Here is a 19,091-nt window from a genome sequence, read left to right on the forward strand (position 1 = left end):
TCATTATTCGGGCCCAGACTTCAACAGGTCCTTACCTTATCTGAAGGATGACATGTAAACACTGAAGGTGAATCTTGGTGTATAGCTCTATGTATGTAACTAACATTCATAACCTTTATCCCTGCATCAAGATTTCATGGTGTGAATTCTGTACCCTAATGAACTGGTTGTATCATCTTACATTGCCTCAGCTCCCTACTAGGGTTAGGACAGGCTCTGCACAATCTTAAGTGGAATTTCAGTTGCATGAGTGTAGCCACATATGTGTAATAAAAATTATATGTATCACATTTACTTTTTCTGGAACCCTACCATTAGACAACACATATAAAAGCTGCTATTTACTTTCTAGTTATTTCAATTCTGGATGAAAGTAAAAGAGGATTCCAAAGGTATATTATAGCACACTTAGAAAAACCTTTAGGTCTGTAGCTCATCAGACTGGCTTTTAAAATATGCAAGCGCCTACAGAGACCACCCCAGGTTAAAAGTATCTACATACTTCATGGTACTTTACTCTTAAATAATGTTTAGAGTTTGTTATCTTTTGTAGACCTTGGAAATCCAATTATTTATAATATCCAGTGACATTTACATTTTGCTAAATATACTCTGCTTGTAATAGAACGTGTTGTGCTTATGAAAATGGGTATAGAATGCCTGGCTCTACATTTGCTTATATATGATGCAAAACACCAGGGTAAACTGTGTCATCTTTTTGTTATAAGTACATTATTTTAAAAACCTAATTCTCAAGAGGTATCCTTAATCATTACCATGTAAAATGCAGAATGAGAAAAAGTTAGAGTTGAAATCGTTTGTTGACCATTTAACTTTCAGCTATCAAATCAAATATCCATTCACGTTTATTGGTACCTTAAAATAATACCATTCATTTCCATGCCAACAGCCACAGAGTGTTTGGTTTAGTTTTTGAGACTGATTGAAAGTAGATTGTAAAGTTGACCTATTGTGTTAAGCTTATTTACACAAACATAGTGTCTTGGAAAATAAACTCTGAAAGTGCATAGCAGTTGAATCCCAAGGTATTTTACATCCTGAGTTTTCTAATGTCTACTGAGATCTGTCCCATACAGAATCTCAAGTTTACCATAGTTATCTTATATAAGAGAAAAATCACCTTTAAAAGTTAATTATTCCAAAATTTGAGATGAAATTTACGACTTGCTTATAAAAAAGAACTTGCTTTTAATTGATTTGAAGAATTTGCCTCTGCAAAATAATTTGTTAGTTTTAACATATCTATGAAACAATCACAGGTGACAGTTTTTCAGGTTCTTAAAAAGGCTTTCCTTACAAAAGTTGAAAATAACATTTCTAAGATGTAATCAATAGAAAAAGCCAAAAATGTGAAAAAAAATACAATTTCAGTGGAAACACCAAAAAATCAGTTTGGGTACTGGATGGTGACAAATAGATTGTTTAAAACGAATCTGTATTTATTCAAGGGTTAATCTTGATGAGTGAACATTTAAAAGCCCTTCCTGACACTCCATCCTCTTGTTATACTTATTCTTAAGTAAGCAGCCTATGATGTATCATTCTCCCTCCTGATTCCCCTTTCCCATCAAAATGCGAACTTCTCTGCTGTCGCTGAGTGACGCGGGGCCGACAATACTGGGAGGGAGGGTGGGGCGAGGGCACGTGGACCAGAAACACTTCCTAGAAACAGCAAGTACGCGGCTCAACCCTGCCTGAACTTTCCCCGAAAACACAGCTCGCTGACAGAGCGGCATCCCTGCTGGGTGGATCCTGCAACTCCTAGAGGGAATGGCACTTCTTGTTTTTAATTAGCAAGGTGAAAGGTGAATTAAAACTAGCTGTTTGGCAAGTCAGCGCAAGAGGCTGACTTCTGAGAGGCTAGAACGAGCCAGAAGAGAACAGGAGCTCCACGGGGTAAGGCAGTGGGTGTGCTGGTGTGGTTGTTTTTTCTGAATGAACCGCTTGCAGAAGTGACTAAGAAAAAAAATATACAGTTTCTTCCTGAATCCACCGGCATAGTGACTGAAGAGAGCTCTAGACAGGACATGGCTCTGAAGACTCACTCCTTGGAATGTCCTCTTGCTCCCGGCTTATAAACAACTGTCCTGGGGAAAGGCAGGTTTTACTTATCCAAATACAGCCTGACAAATGGCACTTTGGAACTGTGCTTTCTGATGACAACGCGTTCGATTTCTGACAAAGCCTCTCTCGCACGCTGCCCCTGGAGGGGAGTCCTAAGTAAAACTCACCCCGCCTGAAAGTGAGGATCGCTGGCGGCAGGCTGGCAGCATGGCATCTGCCGGGTACCTCATCACCTGGCTCCTGTGGGGCTACTTGCTGGAGCTCTGGACGGGAGGTCACACAGCTGACACCCCGCACCCCCGCTTACGCCTGTCACATAAAGGTAGGTCACCTTTTCAGATCCTTTTGTTAAAAAAAAATGAGAAAAAATTTAAAGTCATTTATTTAACATTGATCTTTGGTCTTCCCAGACCCTTAACATACACCTGAAAATAATGATTGCAACACTGACCCAAGCTTCTAAGTACCTCTAATGAATAGGTCATACTTAACCACAGCTGAAAATTGTATAAAATCACAGCCTAACTTTGGAGATGTTATTTTTGTCTTGTAAATATTAGGTTTTGTTAATAAGTTCACTCACTAGCAGACATAACAGAAGAGGGTAGGAAGCAGGTAGTAAAGAGCCTTGAGGGGCTGAACCCACCAAGTTAGCAAAGGGTATTTAAATACCAATTTATGCATTTTGGGAAGCAAGTACGTCGGGGAAGGACCGTAGAAATAGAGGTGCAATTGGTTTTCTGTTTTGTATTGTCCATAATGGGGATGAGAGGAGGAAAAAAGAACACTCCTGAGAATCAAAGTGATTCCTTGCCCATGATAACAAAGTCATCACCGTGTAATTAAAATGACTAACAACTGTTATAAATGAGCTTTCTAGTTGAATTGATTATTGGAAATTTTTTTAATGTGTGGCAAAAAAAAATATTAGCAATCCTTGTGAACTGATTTGTACTGATTAAAGTGTTAGATACTATTTACTAGCATCTATTCTTTTTAATGTAAATTCATAGTGCTTAACTGAAGGTCCATCTATCAGAGAGTGCTTAAATATTTTATTCTGCAGCTCTGTCTTGTAAAGCAGCATTTAGTCATAAATGATTAAAAGATAGCTTTTGCATCAGTAAAGCCAGTCATGAATAGGTTTGACGACTCTTCCTGTAAACAAACAACAAACAAAACCCACACTCTAAGAAAGTGACTTTGCTGACTTAAAAGTAACTTGAAATAGATTTTCAGGAAAGAAGTATTTATTATCATTAACCACTGAGACAGATAATAGAGGGAATAGTGAGAATTACATAAAAAACATTTTCCCATTGTGTAAGCTTTTAAATTGTCCCCACTGTAGAAGGAAGTCTGTATTTTAAAAATATGAGTGTAATCTTTACTCAAAAAGGGAGGGCTCAAATTTATGACACAGTTGTTTTTTTTTTTTTAATTGACAATCATCAGTAGATTGGACTATAGAAGTTTCTCATTTTTAGAACAGCTATAATCTATGGGTATTTTCTTAGTTTAAATAGATTTCCTATAGTACTCCCCAGTAGATAACATAAATTTAAGAAACACATTGACACTGAATTTGTGAAGTATTTAAAATATAGTGCCTAGAATTAGTATAATTCATTTGATTTGGGAAGATGTATCATGGTGTGTATCAAAATACATATTCCTAAGAAGTTAAGATCAAATATATCTAAATGTAAAAATTTGATGTGATGGAATATGGACACATAAGGATGTCAGAAAAAAACCCATAATAATGGATTCTTTTTCTTATGTAGACAAGCGGATAAGCTGCCAGTTTGGGCAAGCTGCCATTCTGCTATGCGTGGTATCAATCTTTTATACCTCATTACTAGGATACTTGTTTTTTGATAGCTCAATATCAGTATGTGTCCAAAGATACCTCATTTTAATATTTCATTGGAGAGCTTCTAATTTAGTCAGTGCATACCAAAACTCTGATGCATAATGTTACCATCAGCCTTATCTCCACCACATCTCTCTTAGTCAAAGGAATAACTGTAATTGATTTTATGAGTCCTGTTAAGTGGTGTGGGAGGACCACTGCTAGAAGCTATGGGTACACTAGACAGAAAACTCATGTAAGATTTCCTTTTGGCTTTTCTTAACCTTTTGATTTAAGGGCACTAGCTGAAAATGTGCAATATTGTGCTGTTATGCAGACAGTATAGAGTTACCTGAAAATAGAATGTTCCCACTTGTGCAGTTTAGTTAGCAAAGTCAGCTAAGAGAGCACAGCGGAGATGCAACCTGAAGCAACAATGCCTCCTGCACCGCAGGTGATTCAGTGGAAGAGAAGCACAGGACTGCCTGAACAGGGATATTCCATCCCTTTGATACAGTATGAACAGCACATTCACCTCTCTACACTCGAGACTCAGTGGACATTTTAGTGGTGTCTGAAAACTGGGGGCAGAATATTTTAGAGTATACTCTTCTGCTATCTTAAATGATATCCAAAATGGTACAATTTTAGTAGCAAGTAAATTAGGTGATTAGTATTATAAATGAGTGCATGGTCCTTAAAAATAAGAGCCACTACTTATAAGTAATCTAGCACCTCTGCACTGCTGCCTGACCCCCAGTGGAGAAAGCTGGTAGGCTCCCTGGAGGTAGCCTACTGGATTCATCCAGGGATTCATTTCATAGCAGTGGTCCATGCCATATTGGAGAAAGACAAGCATCTTTCTTATATCTTCCATTATCAAGATGGTGTTGGAGAACACAAACCTCGTGTCACTTCCCAAAGAGGAGGAGAAAGTTTCATATGTTTACAAAGCTTGAGTTAAATTATATAAAAATATGTTCAGGAAAAAAAAAAAAAAAGCCCAGGAATTCCCCTTTTTCTCTCTCCTCCCTCCTTCTCTAACTCTGGAAGTGGCATGTTCTTTTTTCTTTTTCTTTTTTTTTGCGGTACGCGGGCCTCTCACCGTTGTGGCGTCTCCCGTTGCGGAGCACAGGCTCCGGACGCGCAGGCTCAGCGGCCATGGCTCACGGGCCCAGCCGCTCCGCAGCACGTGGGATCTTCCCAGACCAGGGCACAAACCCGTGTCCCCTGCATCGGCAGGCGGACCCCCGACCACTGCGCCACCAGGGGAGCCTTGTTCTTAAACACAGCTTGAGAGGAGAAGACCATTAGGACCCAAAGGGAGAAAAGGCAGAGAGGGAGAGAAAAAAGGTAGAAAGTTGGGATCAGATACGCAGATACGGAGCATCTTCGAGCTTCCTCCCCACTACTCTTCACCCACAGTGGGATAATATTGAATTCCTCCCTCTTCTTACTGAATATCCACTCCACTCCAATATTAAGCAAATATGCTAACTTCAGGCAGGCCTTGTAGCTAAAAAGATGAAATATTTGCTCTTGTTGAGGCAATGCATATCTTTTAATGCATTTTATAGGTACAAGATAAATTGGGTTAACAAATAAAAACATACAAAGATAAAAATGGCAAGATTCTGCCCTGCCCTATAAGAATTTTCAGTCAAGATTTGAGTCCAGATTAACTATATCAGACAAGAATGTTAAAATTTATGAACAGTTAAGAATTTATAGCCAATACCCTAAAGAGGGTAGTTTGGGTATAATTCATACAAATTTATAATATTCTACTACAAGGATTTCTTTGAAAAATAGCTATGCTCCTCATGACAGAAATGAAGGAAAGAGAGAATAGAGGGAGAAGTGTCCTGGTGGATTCAGCCACTTCCCTTCGTTGATGTCTGTTCTCTCCTTATCTTTCATCCATCCTGCATTAATGGGGTTACAGGGAAGGCAAAAATAGCCTTCTTGATAATGGAGCTCAAAGAAGAAAAACACAAATGAGGAAAGCCCATGTGAAAGAAGGAATCCCAATGCACGTGGAAAGCCCCAGAAATTCAATCGAGGGAGGTTCCAGATAGGGTAGGTGTTCAAAGACCCAATGAGGAACTTCACAATTGCAGAAGCCAAGGAGAATGCCTGCTGATAAGCAGAGGATGTTCTCTCAGGATGTTTGATGAAAAGATAGCTAAATAAAGGAATGAATATGGCAGAAGATCATTGCTAAAATATGTTGATATTATAAATGTAGATTTGAGCTTTGAATACATATCCATACATATAGAACGTGGGCTAGCGAGTGTTAATTAGTCTATCTGTATTTGAATATTATAACCAATTAAATACAGATTTGTCATAGTTCAGAGAGCTCACATTTGAAGTCAGAGGTCTGTACTCCAGCTCTGATTCTTCCACTTATACTAATGGTAATTATCTGTGCCTCAGTTTCCTTAATTTGAAAATAGGGGTAGTACTGATATTTTCCCTGTATATCTCACTGGGTTTTTGAGAGGATCAAAATGGAACAATAATACTGTAAAAGCACTTTATAACCTAAAAATGATCTTATTAATGTTTCCTGAAGACTGATAGAAAATGAGAAGGTTAGAAGGAATCATGTCCTAAAGACATAAACTCTTGGGAAATGGCTTGAGTTTGGATATCAATAAGTCCTAGAATGATGCTAGTATAGATGACAGCAAAACTTGGTCTTAATTTGCATAAAACGTGTGATTTATCCTGATTGCATTCACTCCAAATCCCATTTCCATACCTTTGACCTCTAGTTATAATAACTTAGAAGATAATTACATCATCTGCGCATTTTCCAAGATTCATGGCCAATATTTTTGCAGTACAAGTGTGCATATATCTGTTTATTACACATACTTTTCACCACACATTTTAGAATTTTTTTCAGTTTACATTAAAAAACTTGAGATAGAATTCTAGAAGAGCGCAGTGATAAATAAGTTTTGAATGATCATCCTGGAGGCTGTGGTATTTATTTTCTATCCAGGGCCAATGTTATGAAGGCAGTGACTGAGCCAGTTTTTCGTGAACCAGCTCATAGCTTGGGTTTCTCAGCCAGTAACTAGGTATTATCAATAGTGACATTAGTCACACATCCCTGTGTGGTTAATAAATAAAAACTGGTCATAAGGCATGATTCATAAAGAAAGTAGTTAGATGGGACCCAGGGGTAAACACAAACCTTACTGCCCAGATCTCCATGAGGGGGAGTCAGTGAGAATTAAGTGGTGGATTTATTAAGAAACAGTTTATATTTAAAAAAAATAAAAAGGCACTGGGTAACATGAAAGGAATTACAATATGTTTTGTGGAGTTTAATTTACACAGAATATACTTTTTATAGAGGAAATCTATGTAAGGATTTTAGATAACACTATTTTTTGTATTTTTATATCTGCTACATAGAAATATTGCTTGTGCATCACAGAAATGCATCTGGAGACACAAAATCTTCTGAATGGTTCTATGAATTATTTGTTTTTTTTTAATAAATTAATTTATTTTATTTTTGGCTGCTTGTGTCTTCATAGCTGCATGCGGGCTTTTCTCTGGTTGCAAAGAGCAGAGGCTTTCTCTAGCTGTTGCGAGCGGGGACTTCTCTTCATTGTGGCGCACAGGCTTCTTATTGTGGCGGCTTCTCTTGTTGGCAGCACGGGCTCTAGGTGCTTGGGCTTCAGTAGTTGTGGCTCGCGGGCTCTAGAGCGCAGGCTCAGTAGTTGTGGCACATGAGCTTAGTTGCTCCATGGAATGTGGGATCTTCCCAGACCAGGGCTCGAGCCTGTGTCTCCTGCATTGGCAGGCGGATTCTTAACCACTGCACCACCAGGGAAGCCTGAATTATTTGGTTCTTATCTGTACGTTGAGTATGACAGTGAGAACACGGTTATCTTTAGTATAGAAATAGGGTGAGGGAAGGTCAGAGTTAGGAAAAGCAATAAATGAACTGGGCCAATTTTGGACCAAAAAATAATTTAGTCACATAAAATCATTTCTTAAAAGTTTTGTGAGGACTGTGTTCTATCCATAATATAGAACCAGTACTTGTTCTTGACTAAAAAATACATGCAACAGTCATGTTGTCACAATGGAATATTCTTTTTTTTTTTTTACATCTTTATTGGAGTATAATTGCTTTACAATGGCGTGTTAGTTTCTGCTTTATAACAAAGTGAATCAGTTATACATATACATATGTTCCCATATCTCTTCCCTCTTGCGTCTCCCTCCCTCCCACCCTCCCTATCCCACCCCTCCAGGTGGTCACAAAGCACCGAGCTGATCTCCCACAATGGAATATTCTTGTAAAAAATTATGTTGCTATATTATTTTGCTGTCCATGTCAGATTTGTCATTTAACGAGGGTATTTCATAGAGACCGCCTATCTTTCTGTCTGGTATGAGATCACTTGGTGGCCCCAGTTCTACGACCACATTATAAAGCACCAAACATCAGATTGGTCATTGCTGGTGAAAATTATTGTTAACAATCTGCTGAGTCAGTTTTCTTTCATCAAAGATATCTACTGGAATCATCCTGGGGAGTTCTGAGTGGGAGAGCATGCAAATATGTACTCCTTTATCTTGTGTCTAAGACTCCTCTGTGGTTTAGTAGAGGAATTCAGTCTGCAGGAATCCAGAAATGGCACTTTGCGTGCATGCATGCCCCTTCATACATAGCCACTGTGGTATTTCAGTGTTCTGGTAAGTTCAGTCTCAGAGAATTTAAAAGAAAACAAAACTGAAATTATACTGCTTACAGCATTTTCCCAAAAGGTGCAAAGTAAAGATTTCAGTTATTCTCTTTGTTTCAATAGACAGGGCCAGTTGCTGTTAGTAGTCTTTAGTACAACATCTGACACTTTGGAATATTATATACATCGTACAAAGGATGATGATTATTTTAATAAAGAATTTTTTCACGGTATGGTTTTAAATAACATTCGAAGCGTAAGGGAAACTATCAATGTCATTAGTTAATTCTTGGGCTTAAGCAAGCATTATGCTTTGTACTCATGATAAGGATGATAATGACAAGACTAGATATTTTATCAGCTGTATTTTCTGAACTATGAAGGAAAAGGATATGTTAATACCCCATTTGAACCAAGTGTTACAATCTCTGATATTGGAGAGCATTTTCTGTCAAAGAATGTGATGATTTCAAGAACAGAAATGTCTGTGGAATTGACAACTTGATTTCCTGTTGCCCTGGTGGTGGCCAAAGCAATTGATTACTCAAGAAGTTTTCAGCCTGCCTTGGGTCTAATACCTAGTTCAGGATATTCCCACCATAAGACCCCATTGTCCTGGTAACCTTGACTCTATAACTAGTGTAGAAAAGGAAAAGAGAAATTCATGACTTGCCTGATTTCTGGGGCTTAGAAATATACTTCTCCTTCTGACTTTAGTCATCACTGCTTTCTGCTCAAGGACTTAGCTCATAGCCTTGGCACAGTACATGTAGAAAAGTAGTTTAGGCCCAGGTTTTACAAAACACTCTCACATTCTACTATCAATAGCCTAAAAGCTCTAGACTTTGGTTGAGGCCTTCCTAATCTAAATGTTGCTTCCGGCTGTATGACATGAGCAAGTTCCTTATTTTCTGAGTATGAATTTTCCCATCTTTAAAATGGGATAATATATAACTTGCAACACCCTGAAAGAATTACACGAGATAATGCGAATTAGTGTGGTAAATACTTTAGCCTTAGGAAGCTTTTCATAAATTACTCAATGCATCAGAAGAGGTTCAGGGAGAATTAGCCTACTCTGGTTCCCTTTTTTATTCTAAAAACAATCATGAGTTAATTATTAACTTAACAACTTACAATAAGGGAAAATCTTTAGTCATCAGTTTTTTACTTGAAAGCAAAGGTTTTTAAAAAATGAAATCCAGCTCTTATTGGAGTAGATGACTAGAAGTAACTAGGGATATTGGTATCTCTCATGCTTGTAAGTTACTGTAAGATTATTTTGTTGATAATTTAAGGAAAGTTGGAACTTCATCTGATGGCACCTTGGAGACAAGAGACCAAAGCCATGAAATAAACAAAAGTTACTAACAAAGGTAATTGTAGGCCTGGCTTTGTAAGGCACAATAGAATAGATATTACTAAGACCAGATCACACTGTCAAAAGTTCAACCAGACAGTGTCCTGTAAGCAGTCAGCCCAACATGCATTGTTTGCTTTGAGAGAAAGCTTTCCGTTCTGCCTTCCCCTGGACCCACACACAGGTAGGGTATCTGCTGCAGAGCATGGTTCGTTACCCTTAGTAGGTGTTCAATCAATGCTCGTTGACTGGGTATATGAATAAAACAGAATGATTTAGAGCAGTGTTTTTTAAAGAAATGTCTGATTCCAGGGGTGGGGTGAGGAGTACCAAGGAAACCAAGGAATCATGAACAACTATTTATGGCTCCTTTGGTAAAACATACATGAAGAGGAAGGCTGGGGCTTTCTCTGCCTATTCACCTTCCTTCCCCTCAAGCGTTGCATTGTGTGAAGCAGCTGGGGTCTCCAGACACCCTCCTGACAGGTCAGCCATATTCTCTCATCTATAATCAGTCTTCTTTTGAAAAAAACAAAAAAACTACTTGGTGGGCTTCCCTGGTGGCGCGGTACCGGTCCGGGAAGATCCCACATGCCGCGGAGCGGCTGGGCCCATGAGCCATGGCCGCTGAGCCTGCGCGTCCGGAGCCTGTGCTCTGCAACAGGAGAGGCCACAGCAGTGAGAGGCCCGCGTACCTCAAAACAAACAAACAAAAACTACTTGTTGATGCTCTCGTCATTCCTGGATGATCACTACAACGCCTTCCTTTTCTTCTCTTCTCACTTCTTTCTTTAACTTCTCCTCCGTGTTGTGTCACCACCACCCCACCTCTTTTTTTTTTTTTTTTTTCTTGGCGGTACGCAGGCCTCTCACTGTTGTGGCCTCTCCCATTGTGGAGCACAGGCTCCAGACGCGCAGGCTCAGTAGTTGTGGCTCACGGGCCCAGCCGCTCCGCGGCATGTGGGATCTTCCCGGACTGGGCGCAAACCCGCGTCCCCTGCATCGGCAGGCAGACTCTCAACCACTGCACCACCAGGGAAGCCCCCACCGCTTTTTGTCTCCACCTTGCTTCCTTCCAAAGAGATATTTTGATTTCTTCCCTACCTTAAGCCAAAAATGAAATTAAAACATTTTAAGTGAGTGCTGTCTATTTATTGGTCCTCAGTTTACCTGAGTATTTCTTTTGTTGTCTCATTCAATGAACAGAAGACATGACTTTTGAATTTAAAAGAAGTTTAACTGCGTTCATTAGGCATTCAAACTTGGTTGAAATTCATGACTTAGGAAATAATGAAATATTAAATTAATAGCTTACTAGCCACTTGGACAGCTTGTCCTGCTTGTCTAGCCTGAGTTTCCAGTGGGAGGCTGCTGTTCCCAGCACCGTGGCACTGTGGGGACTGGGAAGGGAGAATTAGGGTCCTGAGCAGGACAGAGCAGGGCCTGCCACCCTGTCCCCTTTGTGGCTAAACTTGCGTTAAGTGTAAGAATATTATTTATATAAACCTGTCTATTTCCATGTAGTTTTGCTTTGTGTTCTCTGAGTTATGATTTTTAACTCGTTGAAACCAGAATAGACAGGGGGTTTTGTTTACAGGATAGAGCAGAAGAGTAGCATCCCTAAGGGTACGTCTCAGTGGTGATTTTAGGTGGCTGGACTAACTCCAGAACCAGAAAAGAACAACAGCAATGAAAATGGGAATAAAAAAGGGAGAAAATAAGGTCAGCTGGGGACAGTGACCTTTTGCCTCCTGACCAGTTTCCTCTCAGGAAATGATGGGAACCGAGGAGAGCTTTAAATTCAAAGCTCGAGATACACGGTGGAACTAAAGCTGAAGAGGAAATGTGCTGACAGCCTTGCACATAGCTATTCACTCCTGCTGATTACTTTTTTCCTAATCCTGAGTCAAAAATGTATTATGGTCCATGTGATTTCGGAGATGGTTTCCAATTCTAGAAGTGTAGGACTCCTTTCTTCTCCTCACCAGACCTCCCAGTGTGTCTAGTTTCTCCAGAACACTTTGAACATTTTATTAGGAGACAGCATGTTCTAGTGGAAAGTATGTATGGATTCACAGTTTAAAAATCCTAGATTTGAACCTACAGCTTATCCTATTTGATGTCTATTATTCTTGCTAAATCATTGAACTTCTGAGGCTTACTTTCCTCATAAGTGCACAGAGACTAATTTCTATCTCGTGATTGTTGTAGAAAATTGAAATGTACCGTGGAGATGTAGAATATTGTATAATAATGGCTTATAATATTCTCTAAGTTATGTACTTGTCTTTAACTATATTTTAGGATCCTTGAGGGCAAGGAGTAGTTTTTTGGTGAGACCCTTGTGGACAGAATAAAGTGACTTAATCAGATCATTCCTAAAGTCTGGGTGTTTAGTATCTACTGAAAAAAACAAAAGACAAAAAAAAAAAGAAAACTTTTTCTTGTTGTTTTTGGCTTCCATGTTATGGTCGAAATGACAAAATAAAGACTTATTTCTTTAAGAGCTAGAGCTAATGCTGAATAATTAACCCAAGAGAGCCTTAGTTGAATTTCACTGCAGAGGAGATGATGCTACTTGTGATTTTCTTCTGCTCTTCGTCCAGAGTAGGGGCAGAGAGGAGACTGAGCTGGGATTAAGCCAGTGCTGTACAAAGTGTCCTGGCAGCATCAGCATCCCCTGTGAGCTACTGAGTTAGGCTTACTGAGTCAGTGATTCTGGGGCTCAGGAATCTGTGTGGTTTTTTTTGGTTGGTTGTTTGTTTTTTGCGTTATACGGGCCTCTCACTGTTGTGGCCTCTCCCGTTGCGGAGCACAGGCTCCGGACGCGCAGGCTCAGCGGCCATGGCTCACGGGCCCAGCCGCTCCACGGCATGTGGGATCTTCCCAGACCGGGGCGCGAACCCGTGTCCCCTGCATCAGCAGGCAGACTCTCAACCACTGCACCACCAGGGAAGCCCAGGAATCTGTGTTTTAACAAGCCCTGCAGGGGATTCTCAATGCACATTCGAGCATGAGAGACACTGGGCTAAGTGTTTGGGATGATGCTACAAAGGAGCCTCACTTTCATATTAATGTTTTCATTTTTTTTCCTCCCTTCAGATCCATTACCCAGGCTAAGGTGTCATTTATTTAAATTACAGCCTTGGTCTTCATACATATATTTAAATTCATAAATATCTAACTATTATACCATTCTCTACCTATTATTTTTTCTATTACATAAGATATAGTATATATAGTTATTGATAATAATTTAACATATAAATTAAATTTGTTTTTAATGATTATTCTTGGTGTAAATTGTGACACATGGTGCTATCATTGAGTTCAGATAAGAAAACATTTAATGTTGATGGATTGTGGAAAAGCATTTTGTAAGATTCCAGGTGTCGTTTATCTCTCAACAGAAAGTTTTCTTGGACTAATGAAGTTAGGTGCACTTCATTCCTCAGTTACACATCCTAACCTTTCCCTTAAGGGATACAGAAGTTTCTATATCTTTTTAATATTTATTCATTCAATCATTCACTTATTCCGTGACTATTTGTTGACCTTCTTCAATGTATTAGATACTGAGCATCATGCTAGGAATTTTAGAATAAAAAACACAGTTTTCTAAATGAAATGTGGTATCCTGGGTGGTATCCTGGAACAGCACAAGAATATTAGGTAAAAACTAAGGAAATCTGAACAAAGTATGGGTTTTCGTTAATAATAATATATCAATATTGATTCATTAACTGTGACAAATGTACCACACTAATGTAAACTATTAATAATAGAGGAAACTGGGCTTGGGTATATGGAAACTTTTTATACTAGCTTCACAACTTTTCTGTAAATCTAAAACTATTCTAAAATAAGTTTATTAAAATACACACACACACACACACACACACACACACACACACACACACACACACACACACACACACACACACACACACACACACACACACACACACACACACACAGTGCCTCTACCCAAACCCTTTCTCCCAGAAGCTTAAGGTCTAGTTGTAAAAAGAGACAAGTCATGATAAAGCAGGATGTTTTTTATACATACTAAAAGTTAGAACAAAGTGCTATGGAAACATAGAGTTGGGAATGAAAAAAAACAGAGCTCAGCCTTGGAGATGAATAGGAGGAGACTCGGTAAGAAGCAATAAGCAAACTGTCTATGTGTCTTAGGCTGTCCAGCCACCATGCCTGCCATCCTTCCACTGCCGTCCCCTCTGCATATAATGCACTGTATCCTCCTAGAAATGCAGTTAGCCTTGAATATCTGATTAACTGAATTCCATTGTATTCATAGCTTTACTACTGATAGAATCATGAATGTTCTTTACTCATGTTGTTGGCTTCATTTCTATATGACTTTAAGGAATTGTCATTTTCTTTGTATGACTAATATATGATTAATGCACATTCATGAGTAGATTTTGAAAGTTTTGAAGGCAAGTATATTGCATTTTATTGTTTGAATCCTTAGAATCTAACCAATTTAAGGTGCTTAATGAATTTACCTTACCTATTTCACTTAATGTAAAGAATTTCATTATGTCTCTTCACATTAGTATTACCAATCTTAATTCTTTTGTCTGATGCCACATATAACTAGATTCCTAAAAAAGATGACAGAAAATGAGCTGTTGGAGCTTGGGGGAGCATTCAGAAATCAGGAAAAAGGATGGGAATACTTCTCTTCTGCCCCTGCTCGAAAATGTTAGGCGCTAGTTTGGCTTCAGGTTTTGTTGCAAAAGCTATGAAGAGAAATCCAGAACGGCTTTAAAATTTTTCAGAAAATATCCATATTTTATTGAAAGATAGTGTGAAGCTTTTGCAGAGAGTGGTTTGAGTTCATCTGGGCCATTACATGATCAATGTCCCATTTCAATCACCTTTTCTTCCCATTTGCCCCTGCTGTGATCTTCCAATGTCCAATGTAGCATTTCATTCATGTCTAGAGTGATGAACGATGAAGAGAGACAACTAATGCATGAAGTCAGTGACAAAGCAGAAAGCAAAGGGAGGGCTTTGAAAACGTAGCAACTTATCCTACACCTTTGTTTGTAAGGAATGCCCTAAATGACCAAAAGCAAGAATGCTTTTTGTTTTTATCAGTTTATCCCTGTGAGAAGGTTGTTTTACAAATAATTTGACTATGCTGCCTTTTTGTTTTGTGAATTTATCATTGAAAAGCGTAGCTGTAGGTAATGATATTGTGAGAAGAATAAGGAATAGTTACCAGTTTTATAATTATGGTTAGTTTATGTAAGGTGTTTTCCAAACCAAGTTAATTGGGAAAGAACCAATGAAAAATTTACCTAAGATTTTATTATGTATAAGCCTTATAAAAATTGACAGTATATTTTAAAATGTTGTATCCTTGAATTTTTGTTTGTTTGTTTTTAGCACCGTATGAATCCATCAGATATGATACACCAACGTAAAAGAGGAAGTTAATGGACATAAACAGAAATGTTATAAGTAAAGTTAATTCAGGAGAAAGTGCACATTTGTCACTGCCCCTTACTACTCTAAGGAGAAAATAAATATGGAAATGGGAGGTGCTTGATTATTTTATTTTTAGAGACTAAATCCAGTTGTCAAAATAAATGTGTAGAAAATAAGATCATTTTGATTGTTTTGAGCAAGGCAAAACTATATGTTTTGTAAAGAAAACATTAGGAAAAGTAATGGAAAATAAAAATTGAAATAGCTCTGTCATTATTGATGAAACTGATATAGCTAATTTTTCCTTATCAAAAGCAAAGTAAAAAAAAAAGGAAATGCAAAAGAAATTTCAACTTTGACATTATCACAATGCATAGATGCTATACGTATTTCAGGTCAGATGAATGATATCTGACGGATATTTACAATTGCTTAGAATGTGTACTAGAATATTGAGTTTGCTGGTAGTTTTAAGGGTCTGCATAAACTTGAGTTAACCATATGGTGTATTCTTAGAATAGTCATACCACCCCATGTTTAAAATTTAAATTAAAAAGAAAAAAATATTTTTTTCAAAGTCAAATGTTAGAATTTTAGTTGTTGGCATGTTCAACTACCCATATAATTGCACCTTCCCATTAGTAAAGGAACACAGAATACTCCCTTTTTTGTTCATCCAGAATGAGGGAAAAGAAAAGACAGGACTTTGAAATACTGGAATGGACATTATGAGTCACCCCAAAATATCCATTTTATTACTATATTGTACCAGTTATGGGAAGTTAATATGTTTAAACTTCAACACCTTAATATATTTTGACTTCCTAGTAATTCCCCAAAGCAAAATTCCCTTACAATAATATTTAGATAACCATAGAAAGAAGAAAAATATTACAGTTAAGTCAATTATACTTATAATTAAAAGACTATAATTGTATCTTTGTCGTTATAATTCTCAGAAATAAGACAAAAGTTTTGTACTGGGCACTGCTTTTGACAGATTTTTTTGCCAAATGTTTTTTACTTGCTCCAAAATGTGTATTCCCAAACTGAAGCCTGACATATTTTAGGATTGTAGAAGAGTTTTTCATATCTGGAGAAAAAATTGGAAGTCTCTAAGGCTTCAATAAAATTGAACAAGAATAAAAATGAAAAATAAAATTAGAAAATTGATACTAATGAGACAGTCTACATGCAAATCAAGCAGTAATCACTCAGAAACACATTCGATGCCTATTATAATCTAGGTGTCAGGAGATGTAAAATAAATAGAATACTAGGATTTTATTATATGCAGTTATGCTTTGGAATATGTGATTATGTTTACTATGCATTTACATTTCTGTATTAGTGAACTAGGTGACAGCAATTTTTTTTTAGATTGGAAATGACATTTGTCCTTTTTACTCTGCTAATTTATACCCACTATGTAGTTAGAACAGACAGTGATATTGCTTAATTTTTGAATGCCCAGAATACTGGGAATATGAGAAAATATAGACAAAATTTGTCATTGGGAAGTTTTGCTCTTGATGGAATAAAACTCTTGCCAGCAAAGGCAGTAGTGTAGGGAACGCTCTCCCCGTGAATGGTTTGTGCAATGCTGTAATTTGGTTGCTGACAGCACTGCTCCATTTCACTTGGAGGCTCCCCCAGCTAGGCTCCAAGTTTCCATTCACACTGCTAGCCACTGAAATTTCCCTTTGTCTTCACTGAAGATTTTTTCCCCTTAACAAATAGGCCCAGCTGCTACTGCAGCCGGTTGCCCACACACCCCCGTACCGCTCTTGCTGAGGATGGCAGCCAGAGTAAAGAATAACAGCTGGGATTGGCTTACTTTGGCATCTAAATAATTTTGGGTGGGTCCATTCCTAACTTTATTATTTCGCTTAATTTGCTAATCTTTCCTTCTGCTGAACTTTTAAAGCATTGGCAAATGATGTTTTTCCAAAATGTTTTCCTCATCTGGATGTGACTCTTTTATACCTGGCTGCTGAAAATGATTCATTCTGCACATTGTTATTTTTTCCACTTTTAAGCACCATTTAGAAAACAAATGCAGCAGAAACTAATTTATTCACGTGACCTTGGAAAAGTTACTTCGCCTTCTCTGACTGGAAGAGGTGGATGATAAGTAGCACCTATGTCATTGATTGTCTTTGATAAGGATTAAATGAATGAACAGTTGAACGCATGTAGAAGAGTGATAGAAAGGCAAAGAAAGAGAGGGAAAGAAGGGCAGAAGAGAGCACATGAAAGCAAGAGTGGAGCAAGAGGGAGGGGAGTGAGAAAATGAGGGAAGGAAAAGGGAGGGAGGGAGGGAGGGAGGAATCGTTGCTGGAACGCAGAAAATCCAATAACTCTACTTACTCAATTAAGACATGTATTTAGCACTTAGCATTTTATATATCTTATTCCATGTTCCTTCCCCGCAAAATCAATAATTAGAAAAAGACTGGAGTTTAGGAAAGCTTGTGGAATTTTACCCAAATCAGAGAATTTTATTGAAGGTCGGAATTTCAGTGACTTAATTGTATCTGTGGCATCCAGACAGGTGGTCAGACATGTTTTTTCATTTGAATTTGTACATTCTCATGGAAAGGGAAATTACTGCCTGATAAGAAGGTCTGTTCCATTTTTGACTGTTCTGATAAGGAGAAAGTGTTTACGTACCTAATCCCAAATCTGACTTACTGTATCTCCCACATTTTAGCCTTGGTTCTTTCCTCTAATGCCATAAGGTCATAAGTCATAACAGACCTCCAAATGTTTAAAGATAGTTCTCATGCCCTTAGGTCATGGGTGAATATTCTTCATGCCATGATTGTCCTGACTGATATCAGCATTCTGATCAGGTTCCTGTTTGTTAATTTCCCCCTTAAACTCGAGCCCCACAGTCAACACTCAAGAGATCCCCGACTTGTTCACGGAACTGTGGTGCTGCTAACTGGTGACTTTATTTATGAAAGCCACCTGAGTTGACAGCAGCTTATTTGACAGATATGCCAGCCTTTCGGTTTATGTTGAAATGACTGTCAGTTTTTCCAAGGGTTTTTCACATAGACTCTAAGCCAGCTCTTTCCTTTATTTCACATGTGTGGTTTATTTGTTGAAGTTAAGGAAAACGCCCTCCTACTCCCTCCAGTGTAGAATGTGAATCAGAAGCAGAGTAACAGCATGTGGTGCCCTGCCTGGACAAGGACATGAGCTCTGGAGTGAAACATTCCTAATTGCAGACCATTTCTGCTGTTGTGTGTGCTCACTGAATTTTCTTAACATCCGTGTGCACATTTATTGTGTTTAGGAAACTAGCTAGTTAGGAGAGATGAAAGTTGCATGCGTTGTAGAAATTCTTTTAAAGTATTTTAAAATTTTATAATATTTAGTGGGCTCCTTCTAAAATGTCAGTATTTGGAAGAAGTGTAATGCACATAAAAGACAATTTTTAAATTAGAATATATAAAATGTATGGTTTTGGCTTTCAAGGTTGGTGTAGACCAATAAATGTAATTGCTGATTTTCTTTATAAATATAAAATAATTTGTATAATTATAGTAAATGAAAGGTTCCTTTGAAATTCCTTAATATGAAAAAATAAAACAGTCTTCCT

General features: G+C 38.0%; 1 protein-coding gene across 1 annotated transcript in view; it reads left to right on the forward strand.

Moving 5' to 3' along the window:
• Nucleotides 1-2,292: 2,292 nt before the first annotated feature.
• SEMA3E (semaphorin 3E) overlaps nt 2,293-19,091 on the forward strand; it is a gene marked incomplete at its 5' end in the record, with an annotated part of 261,144 nt that continues 244,345 nt past the window's right edge. Inside the window, one exon of the mRNA XM_082662394.1 lies at nt 2,293-2,407. Within this exon, the coding sequence (XP_082518520.1) occupies nt 2,293-2,407 (115 nt within the window). The remainder of the gene's footprint in view (nt 2,408-19,091) is intronic.

This window comes from Grampus griseus (genome assembly GCF_964374135.1).
Source record: "Grampus griseus genome assembly, chromosome: 9".
NCBI classification, from domain to species: Eukaryota; Metazoa; Chordata; class Mammalia; order Artiodactyla; family Delphinidae; genus Grampus; species Grampus griseus.